The sequence below is a fragment of the Botrytis fragariae genome (assembly GCF_013461495.1).
Source record: "Botrytis fragariae strain BVB16 chromosome Unknown tig00000061, whole genome shotgun sequence".
In the NCBI taxonomy this organism is placed as follows: Eukaryota; Fungi; Ascomycota; class Leotiomycetes; order Helotiales; family Sclerotiniaceae; genus Botrytis; species Botrytis fragariae.
In genome coordinates this window covers 1,626,653-1,638,309 of record NW_023500994.1, presented here as the reverse complement: position 1 = coordinate 1,638,309, position 11,657 = coordinate 1,626,653, and the positions used below count along the sequence as shown (strand labels likewise).

General features: G+C 42.9%; 4 protein-coding genes across 4 annotated transcripts; 2 read left to right on the top strand and 2 right to left on the bottom strand.

Annotated features, from left to right (window-relative positions):
• Positions 1–707: 707 nt before the first annotated feature.
• Bfra_008608 (putative gat domain-containing protein) lies at positions 708–2,345 on the bottom strand (the record flags this gene model as incomplete). Its single annotated transcript, XM_037338966.1, has 4 exons — positions 708–1,970; positions 2,039–2,074; positions 2,126–2,196; positions 2,291–2,345. 4 exons carry the CDS (start codon positions 2,343–2,345, stop codon positions 708–710), a joined length of 1,425 nt encoding a protein of 474 aa, XP_037192272.1.
• A 1,601-nt stretch (positions 2,346–3,946) lies between these two features.
• On the bottom strand, positions 3,947–6,636 carry Bfra_008607 (putative beta-glucosidase m protein; the record flags this gene model as incomplete). Its single annotated transcript, XM_037338965.1, has 6 exons — positions 3,947–4,743; positions 4,797–4,895; positions 4,944–5,039; positions 5,095–5,934; positions 6,025–6,423; positions 6,495–6,636. The coding sequence occupies 6 exons, from the start codon at positions 6,634–6,636 to the stop codon at positions 3,947–3,949; spliced, it is 2,373 nt and encodes a 790-aa protein (XP_037192271.1).
• A 1,724-nt stretch (positions 6,637–8,360) lies between these two features.
• Positions 8,361–9,600, top strand: Bfra_008606 (putative nad dependent epimerase dehydratase protein; the record flags this gene model as incomplete). Its single annotated transcript, XM_037338964.1, has 3 exons — positions 8,361–8,963; positions 9,091–9,441; positions 9,523–9,600. 3 exons carry the CDS (start codon positions 8,361–8,363, stop codon positions 9,598–9,600), a joined length of 1,032 nt encoding a protein of 343 aa, XP_037192270.1.
• A 951-nt stretch (positions 9,601–10,551) lies between these two features.
• On the top strand, positions 10,552–11,397 carry Bfra_008605 (putative riboflavin biosynthesis protein; the record flags this gene model as incomplete). The annotated part of the gene is made up of 1 exon (XM_037338963.1): positions 10,552–11,397. One exon carries the CDS (start codon positions 10,552–10,554, stop codon positions 11,395–11,397), a length of 846 nt encoding a protein of 281 aa, XP_037192269.1.
• Positions 11,398–11,657: the final 260 nt, after the last annotated feature.

The window sequence follows — 11,657 nt, the reverse complement described above, 5'->3', positions numbered from 1 at the left end:
ATATTAGTGGGGCGTATTGATAGGCGTTTTTATAAGACTGATAGGCGGTTGATAATAAGTTCGCCCAATCTTTGACATGAGAATCTTGTCATAACTTTTCCATGGCAAGTACTTGAGATTGTACCTGCATAGTGATAATCTCGAATTCGGGACCGGAAATGATCATAAATGGGATGAAGCATTGACGATACAATCCCAAAGTTTCCGGTGAGTTCCAGCCTTTTCAATCTACAATTCACACTTCGGACGTCTTAGCCCGAAATCATGCGGGGATCAACGTCAGAGGCGGATGGATACCTATGACATCTCACCTCAAACTTTGAATGCATTCCAATCTATCAGCTTGCAAATGATGGTTCCGCAGTGGGAGGTGGGCTAACATACAGTGGAAATATCATCGGATCCCGATTGATCTAATGTATTGATCGATTTCGTCCAATTTCTCGGGCCAACCCTTTAATTCAAGATGTGAAAGGAAATAGGATCGAAAAAATATGATTTCGATCTTAAATTGACAGCTACGACCACCCATTAAAAACTCCACTTAAAAATCTTAAAACCCCAAGGTATCAAAATGCCGCTTCGCTCTCAACCCGAGAAAATTGCTCCAATATACATCCGTCAAATCGTAAATGCATCAATTCTTCAATGTTCACCACATGCTTTGAAATCTCTCTACCCTCGTTTTATATATTCTTGAAAATCTTCTAGTATCGATAGACAGGTTGTTTACCCTGAGCTACTGAGTATCTTGGCTCGTCGTCCTCATCATCTGATACCTGCTCGTTGACTGCAGCATGCATTGTAACATTGCCTATACTACTATCTTGCCTTCCGACATAGCTCTTGGTTTCTTTGAATCCAGGGTGATATGGTTCGACACCAAGAGTATCATTAAACTGACCAGTTGTTTTCGGTGGCGCATCAGACGGGAACGGTGGTTTCCTTGATGAGTTTGGCTCTGGGTCACTGAAAGGGTTTCGTTCATCGTCCTCGTCATCCATAGGCGCGATATCTCCTGGTGGAGGAATCGGTGGCACTGATCTCTTACCATTACTTGGGACAGGTTTGGAAACTTGTTTGGGTGGCGGACCAGGTGGTGGTGTAAATCCCGAGCTTGTTCCAGTCGGAGGAGTACTATCTCCATTCCCAAGCCCCATAAGTTTCCGCGCATGTAGCACTGCTCTTTGATGTTGATTCATAGCTTTACTTAATTGTTCATTGGTGTCGATCAAGGTTTCCATAGTATCGTTGTCTGGTGCTGGATTCTCCGAAACCATGTATGCTTGTACACTTCTGCTTGCAGATTGACAACGATCAGCAAATTCGCGGATGAGGTCATTAGCAAGGAGTTCGGAAGGAGGCGTAGATTGTACGACTTGGGAGAGGAGTTTTGCGGAAGTGCGTGCCTCTTCGATACGGGACGAGAGTTCATGTGGAGGAGGGAGGCGATGAGTATGGTGGTTTCGTCCAAAGTAATTCTGCGCATTAGGATCAAAGGGCGGAGCGGCGAGGGTTCGCGGACCGGCGGGACCGGCGGGACCCTGTGATGTATTAGAAGAGAAAATCCATCGACCATAATGCTTGGGGAAACTTGCTGCTAATTTCATCATTTTCTCTTGCTCTCTTTTCCACATCTCAATTAGAGGGGCCAATGTTTCATCGTTTGCCTTGTCTCTCGTGAATGTGATCAAAGTTTCCATCAATATCTGCTTGACACTTGGGTCTCTTCCAGTTCTCAGAAGCTCCTTGACTGTTTGTACAAACTTCGCATCGATATTCCTCGTAAAGGTCATTCCAGGGTTATCGGTCAGAATTCGAATTAACATTATCGCATTGTATTGTACGTAGGCTTTGCTGTGGTTGTCCTTGGAGAGGAACTTTCGAATATGGTAGGCGCATTCTTTCGCAGCTCCCGGGGAGGATTCTGCGGCTTCAACTATCGCAGGCAGATAACCCACTTCCTCACCCTGTAAAATATTAGATATAATGCTTTGCGAAAGGATATTCAAAGTGAGGTGAATGTAGGATTACATACCGATCCATTTGGACCCCCAGATTCGCAGAACAAACGCTGTATTACGATCAACACCATCACTTTCGGTCATTTCCGAGAATAACATACAATATTTCTGGCTGCATTTGCTTCGGGTGTATCGTGTTGAGGATCTCCAGTTTCTTCATTAGAATCTTTGGCTACAAGGGAGAATTTCCATGGTCAGTCAAATACAAATCAACCCCCTTACTTTATGGCGCATAAGTAGTGGAACTTCCTCCGAGATCTACCTACATCGCTTCAGTGAACCCAACATGCGATTCATGCCCATATTCTTCATGGCTTTCATGGCTGTGACTGCGAAAACTGCCTTTAATAATCTGCGACACGTTCTATCTTTCAGGTAAATCGATGCCGATGTCTTGTAGGGAATGCGATAGTGAGATCTTATGTACTGCGACAACGAAAGCCGTTGCTTGAATTATATCACCATAGGCTGTGGACCGTCGATGATCTGCATGAAGTTTCGACCGATATTTTCGATACACAGTTTGTTTCGGTTTCTCAGGTATTCTTCGATATATTTTCCTGTATGAATTTTTTCAGGGAAAGAAAAAAAATGATTTTGATTTGATGGGCGGTTATCTGGGGAAAGGGCGGTAGGTAAATGTGAAGGAGGCTGATATGATAGCAATTTGGAAAATGCAGCGATGCGGCGTAGTTTTTATGAAACCCCAATCCGGTCAAAATTTCGATATATTTCTTCAATTGGCAGGTAAGAAGGAGAGGGAGAATGGTCCTTTAAATGTTGCCAAATGGAATATTTACTTTGAACTATCGTAGTGTGTCTGAAACGACTTTAATACATCCCTAGGTACGATATATACACACGCTGGGACAGAGAACAATAACCAAAATACCCAACGACCTACCTACCCACCTATCCACCTACCTACCAGCTTATTCTCAAAGTCATCATGTGGCAATGAGTATACAGTTTGAGTTCGTCACCTCGTCGTAACCATCAATAGTCTACTCACAAATCATCGCTGTCGCCAAGCAACACAGCCTTCCCTTCAAGAGCAATGTATATATCTATCCTCTGAGGAATTACATTTTAGTACCGAGTGTATGTGTATATCGATGAAACAAACACGTCTCATCCTATCAATCTCGAGCGAGTCAATGTTCAAGTTTTGTGCCCCGGATTGCCGGATTGATTTGATGGTGGCTGAGCCTATCGTCATCTGAAAACTGGCCGCGATATCATTATTATTACTAGGCACTATGCCAGTATTCTTCAAGAGACCCTGAACACTCCAAGTGGAGAGAGCTCAAGGATAAGTTAGCAAGCTTACGGACCAGATCTGATACACAAACACCAACACCAACACCAATCTAGTGCTGAAGCTAATGACACGTCAAGAACACGTGGAGCTTATAGAGAACGTACTTTTACAGAAGAAGCTATACATTAGCAAAAGTTTGGCTGGTGTCTTGAATAACTTCTGAATCCTGTACGAACCTTGAAGTCTGTAGCAGATTGGCTCAATCGTCGCTACTTGGATAATTATAAGATTACGGAGAGATTTATCGTGATGTATTTCCGAAATCCCCGAGTGGATAACAGGAAGTCCTGTATATTCATTCCCAGACATCCCATCAAGCATCTATACGAAGCTCATGGATAAACAAAAATCGATGTCCTCCGTGAAGGAAGCTTTATATTGATTCGTCCCAAAAAGGAATTCATGGCACCAGGGGACTTTGGTGAGGAGGGTCGTGATATAACAAGGTGTGAGGCATTCCTACAGTCTCACACTATAGAGAGCTCACAACACAAGCAGTCTCTTGTTGTCACAAAAGAAATCAAAACTCTGATTTTGATAAATGTATCATTATCATTACTATTCATTACCCTTGGCGATTCATTTGATTTCTCTTCCAATTTCATGATCCTCCAATGATCAAATTTCCACTCAAAGGCAAATCCCTACTACTCGATCCAACCCAGATCCCATAATTTCCCTGTTGCAAGACCCAACTTTGTTCCTCCACACTCCACTCACTCAAATCCTTCCTGGTCAACTCAAATTCCACAACTGCGCTTTCTCCAACTGGTATGTTGACCTTCTCGAAACCTCTCAGTTGTCTAACTGGTCCATTCGGAATACCGACATATAATTGCGCAACCTCCATGGCGGCCATTGTACCGTTGTTTGACACAGTTACTTGAACCTTTGCGATAACGTCCCAGAGAGACTGGGCTCCACCCTGAATGATGGTGGTAATCGGCGGTAAGTAAGCTGTGCTCGCATTCGAAACAACTGTACTCGAGAGGTCGGAATACTTAAAAGTAGTGTAGGTTAATCCGAATCCAAACTCAAATCTTGGGGTTATATTTTTGGCATCAAAATCGCGATAATCGAGATAGACACCCTCTGAAAAATCGCTCTGTGGAAATTGTGTATAAATACCCTCAGGTACCGAGTGATTATACACATTGTAATCTGACTCGTTCTTTGCTATCGTATATGGCAGTTTACCGGAGAATGATTCAACACCGTACAACAATTTAACAAGTGCTCGTCCACTATCTTGACCAGGTAGATGACCAAAAATCACGGCAGTAACGTTTGGGTGCTCGATCCATTGATCGACCAGACGTATTCCAACATTATGAATAGTCACAATGGTGTTGTTGCATTTTGATGCAACATTGTTTACCAAAGTATCAGAGAATTCATCTACATCTGTTAGTATTATTTTTCTTGAGTATGATAGGAAATGTTCAACTAACCGTAAAGACCAGGTCTATCACTATTCTCGATAGAATACGCGTTTAAGAATACAAGACAAGCATCCGAGCCGGTATCAACATCAGGATCAACGGAGACGACTATGATCTATTAGTCAGGCTTACAAACATAAATTGACATAAACTTACAATCCCAGAAAAGACTTGTGTCGTCATTATAAGCTTGTTCCTGTAGCGCATCAAACGGGGCAGAGATATATGGCGGGGCGTTTGAGCCGCTTCCACCTATACATATTGTTAATATGTGCTATTTTATTGGGAATATCGAACTCATTCTTACCTCCAGCAATGAGGGTTCCGTTGCTTGCGATTTGTAATGAGATATCGATGGGGGTGTCAGTTATATTGAGATCCAAGATAGCTTCCATCCCGTACGAAAATCGAGTATTTCCAATGTTACTCTGACTTGATACGGGTGCATCATACCCAAAGATAGAAAGTAATTCGGGTTTCTTGAGGGGAAGAGCACTGTTGATATTCTTAACCAAAACATGGCCCTCCATTGCCCCGCTCAAAAGAATTGGCTTTGATGAAGGATCTCGGGCATTGACTTTGGCATGTGGTGTCAAATATGAAGACGCCAAACCAAGTTTTGGGAAATCTTCATCTTGACCCATTTGATACCAACTGGCCACAATTCTAGTAGCCATATCGGTCAATCTTGACTCCGCAAGAGACCCATTGGCAACGGATGCTGTCAAATTTTCACCACTCACTCCCCAGAGGTCTGAGCTTGGCATGACAACATCCAATCCTGCCTCTGCTGCTGCATAACCAGCGTGCAATGCACCCCAGTCACTTACAACGAATCCTTCAAAGCCCAATTCAGTTTTCAAAAGTCCATTTTGAGCTTTACTATTTTGGCAGGAATATGAATTGTTTAGTCGATTGTATGAACACATGACACAGGCAGCTCCTGCATGAACAGTATCGGCAAATGGCCAAAGATATAATTCGTGCATTGTTTTATCATCGATATTAGATGAGATGGCGGAAACGTTGCCCGATGGGTTTCGCTTATATTCTTGCTCATTCCCAATGAAATGTTTCACTGATGCTATTATACCAGCATCTTGCATTCCGGAAACAGTTTGAGCGGCGAGCTTTCCTGAAAGATATGCTATTTATTGTTAGCGATATTTAGATTGTCTCGAGGCATTGCCAAAAAGAGTATGACTTTGGGGAATCAAGTGATGGAAAGAAAACGTACGATCGTTGCCCATCCCCTCCCAATTCCTCCCACCGATTGGAACTCTTCCAAGGGGACCGACAACGGGACCAAGAGCAACGTTGATGCCTTTTGCCTTGAATTCCCCTGCCATATTGTACCCTCTGTGGTAAGTTAAGTTTTTATTCCAACTTGCACCCATGTGGACACCACTAGGCCAGGAATTCACCAATTCAGTATCACGAAGACCATTTCCGGCATCGTTCATACAGATGCCTTTGAAATTGAGTCGCGGTACAGAGCCTGTTAGGCCATCACAACCGTTTAAGCCTTCTGATTTCCCAACTGTGAGGTTTGCTCTCTCAGCCATGGTCATCTGGGAAACCAGAGCGACAGCTTTGGAATAAGCAGTTGCCCATGATCCGTTTCCTGGCATTTCGGCTGTGGCATATATAAGTCATTTGTCCAAAGAGAGATAGGAAATTATGGGAGATGTAAAGATGGGAACTCACGAGATGGATACACAGGTGGAGATTGTCCATAGAAATATGTATCATCGGTGATAACATCCTGCGCCTTTATGATACTCGGACCACACAGCGCAGTGGAAAGCAAAGCTGCACGAAGCAGACTTTTTGGATTGAGGGGCTCCATTGTTTGCAACTGATATACAAGTGGGAGTTCAGAGATTGACGTGGGATTCTCTAGCTTTTAAACACCTGGAATCTGAGAATAGGCACAGCAATCTCGATTCCATTTGGATTTTACCACTCACGAGGACATCTATCACGTCCACTCTTCTTCTCACATACCCATTCCGTCCACCATGAGTTCCAAGAGCTAATGTCCTTAGAACCTTAAGTGATTGGATAGAACCGATCGGGTACGCTTGCACAGTGTGGCCGAAAATTCAACCAACCATTGAGATCAAGCTTTGGGAAACGGGTAGCAAAAACGGTTGATCGAAGCTGTACTATCTTCAAAACTTTCAAAGTTTAAGATGGGGTAAAACTTTGAACTTGACAATATACGGTGAGATAAATGTCGATCTCATCCCCGCCCCTTCCCCCTCATCCCACAACCCCACAACCCCACACTTGAAATTTCCGATAATTTTACTCTCCCCAGCTGGACGGAAAAACGGCCACACCCGAAAATTAGTTTCGGTTTTGACAGGTTTATGTCCCCGCTTTCCATCCTAGCTGAAGAGACTCTAAAATTTCCGATTAGTTACATGAAATTTATATCTTCGACTTTTGATACTTGGTGTGATCAGCAAGGTTCGTTTAATGTAAGATTACATCGAGAAATTACCATCAATTTTCGTCCATATCGTGAGCGACATTTTTGCTCAAGAATATCAGCAAGTGCATTGATGTCCACAAATTTGACTTGCATCAATGCGGGAATCATGACCTGTATGAAGAGCTCTCTCCTATCCTCGGCGTGTCCAGCGGTATTTACCGAAGCGAAGCTATTTCGACCAACGGGTATATGCCGGCAACCAGGCTTTTGGGAATCAAAATCTACCTTTCGTTGCTTCCATACCATGCTTTTAGCCGTTGGCAAGGGCTTGGGATGCATTCCATGTAGGGTTGGGCAAGTGTATGTGTGCTCAATCGTCATGGTTCGCGTGAGCTGGCGTACGGTACATCATTCGAAGCACAACAAAGAGGTTCTTGCAGTTTCACCTTCTCACACAGAACGGATATGAGCGAAATCGTGAATGAATAAGCTTTTTACTAGGAGAGTCTTTCCTCGCTAGGAAATAGGTCTGCTTTTGCTAACATCACATTCTATGATAATTTGTTCTTCGTGGGAAATGATTTCTAGGGATGAAGTTGTACAGCCAAGCCACCTCGATGTTTTTCTCTGGATGGCATTTATCTTCGAGCCTGCATACTTGTTGTAATATTTTTGGTAGATTACAGATGGATGGAAAAGCATGGAAAAGACCACGAAATAGTGGTTGAGGATTTGTAACTAACAAAAACATAATCTCAAATGTCAACTTTAAATCTGTCTGTCTGCTTGTTCATTTTCTTTTTGACATGACACTTTCTCCAAATCTGATTCGACATTCTCTCGATTGGTGAATTCAATTTCAGTGTGTGCCAATATGAAAGAGTCAGGACGGTCATGATGTGAAACTGAGTTCTCAAGTATGTTCTTGCAATATTTAGTACATCATAAATGGAATGTTGCTTACTTCGACATCGAATGAAAAAAACTGGATGACTGTGGGGTAAGTAGAGTAGATTGTGAAACCCCACTTAACCTTGGTATCTTTTTCGGTGCCATCTTCAAAAATAATTAATCAGAAATCATCCCGTTCCGCAAACAAAGCCATCTCCGTGTCCATCCCCACTCCAATCATTATGACCAAATTAATCGTAATCATCGGTGTAACAGGCAATCAAGGGAATTCTGTCGCCCAAAGATTTCTTCAGGACTCCAACTACAAAGTCCGCGGTATAACACGAAATGCCTCATCCGCCACAGCTCAATCACTCTCCGCGCAAGGCGTTGAGATCGTGGAAGCGGACTTAGATGATGTAAACTCTTTGATTTCTGCTTTTAAGGGTGCACACCTTATCTTTAGCGTCACAAATTACTGGGAACCTTTCTTCCGTCCCGATTGTCGTCAACAAGCTCAGGAGCATGGAATCTCGTGCCGGAAATATGCCTATGATGTTGAGTATCGACAAGGAAAGAATATCGCTGATGCTGCTGCCCACTCGAGTGTTGTTTCAGGACTTGATGCAAATGGGTTCATTGCGAGTACGTTGAGTCATGCTGGAAAATCTAGTGAAGGAAAGTTTACGGAAGTGTATCATCATGATGCAAAGGCTGATATTTTCCCGTATTATGTGAGGGAGAAATATGGAGGCGAAGGGCAATTGGCTAGAAAAATGAGTTGTGTTATGACCGGGTACTTTACTAGTAGTTATAAATTGGCTGTGAAAAGTTATTTGGGAAAGGTATGTTCCTTTATTCTTTCGTCTATATATCACACAAAGTCCTAAGATTGTCATTTTATTATTGATGCCTTCACAACTGGATGTGGTGATGTGAGGGGATGTCATCAGCTAACCTGATACTGAATAGCAACCCGACGGAACTTTCCAAATGAGTTTCCCAACGACCCCGGATAAAGCAGTTCCTCATATTGCCATAAACAGTGATCTTGGTTCTTTTGTTTATGCAGTTTCGCAGCTTCCACCTGGTAAGAGCTACATGGCATGCGGTAGCAACTGTTCTTGGAGCGAGTATATTCGTTTATGGAGCGAAACAACTGGAAACGCTGCGACATATAGGCAATGCACAGAAGATGAGTTTGTGGGACGAGAACAGGATAAAGCTTTCGGAGAGGAATTGAATGCTATGTTCGTCTATTCTAGCGACCCGGGATATGATGGAGGTGATAAGACATTGTGGATGAAGGAAGATATTGAGAAGGTACGTGAAATACATTGTGTGGGGGAAGGAGGATGAGATCTGCGAGTGATAAGAAACTTTGTGACTAATTTGAGTTCATAGGCTGGGGTGAAATGCCCCATGACTACTCTAGAAGAGTGGATGAAGAAGGAAGACTGGACTGCTGTGTTTGAACAGTAAATAGGGTTCAAAACGTTTCTAGCCATTGAATGGAAATCGCGCAGGCGGGACACAAAACGAATGAGATCAGCAAGGCAGGGGAACCGTCTCAATATTGGGAGTAATACAGGGGAGATACATAAGAGGTGGCTTTAGAGTGACAAAGCAAGTGCTTCCAGAGTGTTCAACAATTCGGACTGCAATGAAACAATCTAAAATCCGAAGGTATCCAGTTCCTTCTGAATATTGAAGTTGTTTTAGATAATGAAATACTTCTGATTGTTACATTTATTTGGAATAAAAAAAATAATGAAATCAATAACAGTAGCTTCAGAACCTTGGAACTAAATTCTTAAATTGAATTGCGGTTGATCATTGGAAACACTGCGCTGCGCTGGATAAATCAAGTACCGCATCAAGACTCCTTACATATTTGTACTTCTACTAAAAGAATATTCTTCGCATATGGCAATAGTCAGACTTCATGGTCGTACAAAGACATGATAAATTAGTGAAAAACGCAATACTGGATTATATGTTCGTCAGCAGAGCATGATAACATTTCACAACATTGATATATCGCCAAACCATCAGAGCAGCCGAGTGCGACACTGTCAATTGAACTGTGTCATCGCTCCAGCTGAACCTTTATTTTCCTGTATCATCACTGGAGTACGGGAAAGGTAGCCAGAATACATGGAAAAGTACAAGGAAAGACGTAGAAAAAGATTTGTCGCAGAAGTCATGTCGAACAAAAGTACTTGGTAGGAGTCTTTAACTCGTTTAGTCACATGACTATGGTACTGTAGCTCGATCCAGTGAGTTTCTGTTTCACGTGCACACGCTTCGACGCAAACCACGAGAATATGATCGTATTGACATTGCTCTTTCCAACGCACTGTCTGTAACACACCAAAACGAAATCGTCATTCTAAACGATTGGTAATCAGATTAACGAGTCATCAAAGTACAATGTCTTCCACCAGGGACGTTCTCCGCTTCCCAGAAACTGATCGCGCCCAAATAGATGATTATCTACCATGCAAAAGTTCTATTGCAGCTGCTCACTTAAAGTCACTTCCACATACAACACTCACATTTGCCACCTCCATGGACTCTCAGATTACTATGCGTCCAGGCATCGGTTCACCCTTATCTGGCCCGGCTTCAAAAGCAATGACGCATTACTTGAGATCGAAACATGATGCTATATTGATTGGTGTCAATACAGCAATTGCAGATAATCCAAGTTTGAACTGCAGAATAGAAGGGGTTGGAGGTTATGGAGGAGGAAAAAACTTGAAGGGGCAACCAAGACCGGTTATAATTGACCCTAAAGGCCGATGGGATTTCGGAGAGGACAGTAAAATTTTTGGATTGGTGAAGGATGGTAGAGGCAAAGCTCCTTGGATCATTACTGCCAAGCAAGAAGATGAGATATCATTTGAAAAAAGACAATCGCTAAGAGCAGCGAGCGGGAAGTTCATATATTTACCACCGGATCAAGAAGGAAGATTCTCCTGGCAAGATATTCTAGAAGCGCTCTGGAAAGAAGGTATCGAAAGCCTGATGATCGAAGGAGGTGCTGGAATTATTAATGACATGCTTGCTGAAGGTCAAGGGTTTATAGATGGAGTTATAGTAACTATAGCACCAGTATGGCTTGGGAAGGGAGGAGTTACTGTCCTCCCAGAAAGGGAAAATCCGGGAAAGGAGACATTTCGGTTGAGAGAAGTAAAGTGGATCCCGCTTGGAGAAGATGTTGTTTGTTGTGGAAGAGTTACTGATCTCCAACGCGTATCTCCTGTCACGTTGTAGCTTCTAATCGCAATGGATATCCACGATTAAGAATTGCACTCCCTAAAAGCACAATACTAGTTCCTTCCATCCAGCTTTTTACTTCCACGCTCGGACCAAAATGTAGTGGATGCCATATGTCACAATGATGTGAATAGCGACCTTCTTGCGGGGCTTTCAATTGTACTCCAAGTACCAAGGCTGAAAAGACAACGGCTATTTTTGCATGTTCATAGATTCAAGGTGTCAGTGTCCCCCGATGGTATGTGTGAGCGAGATGT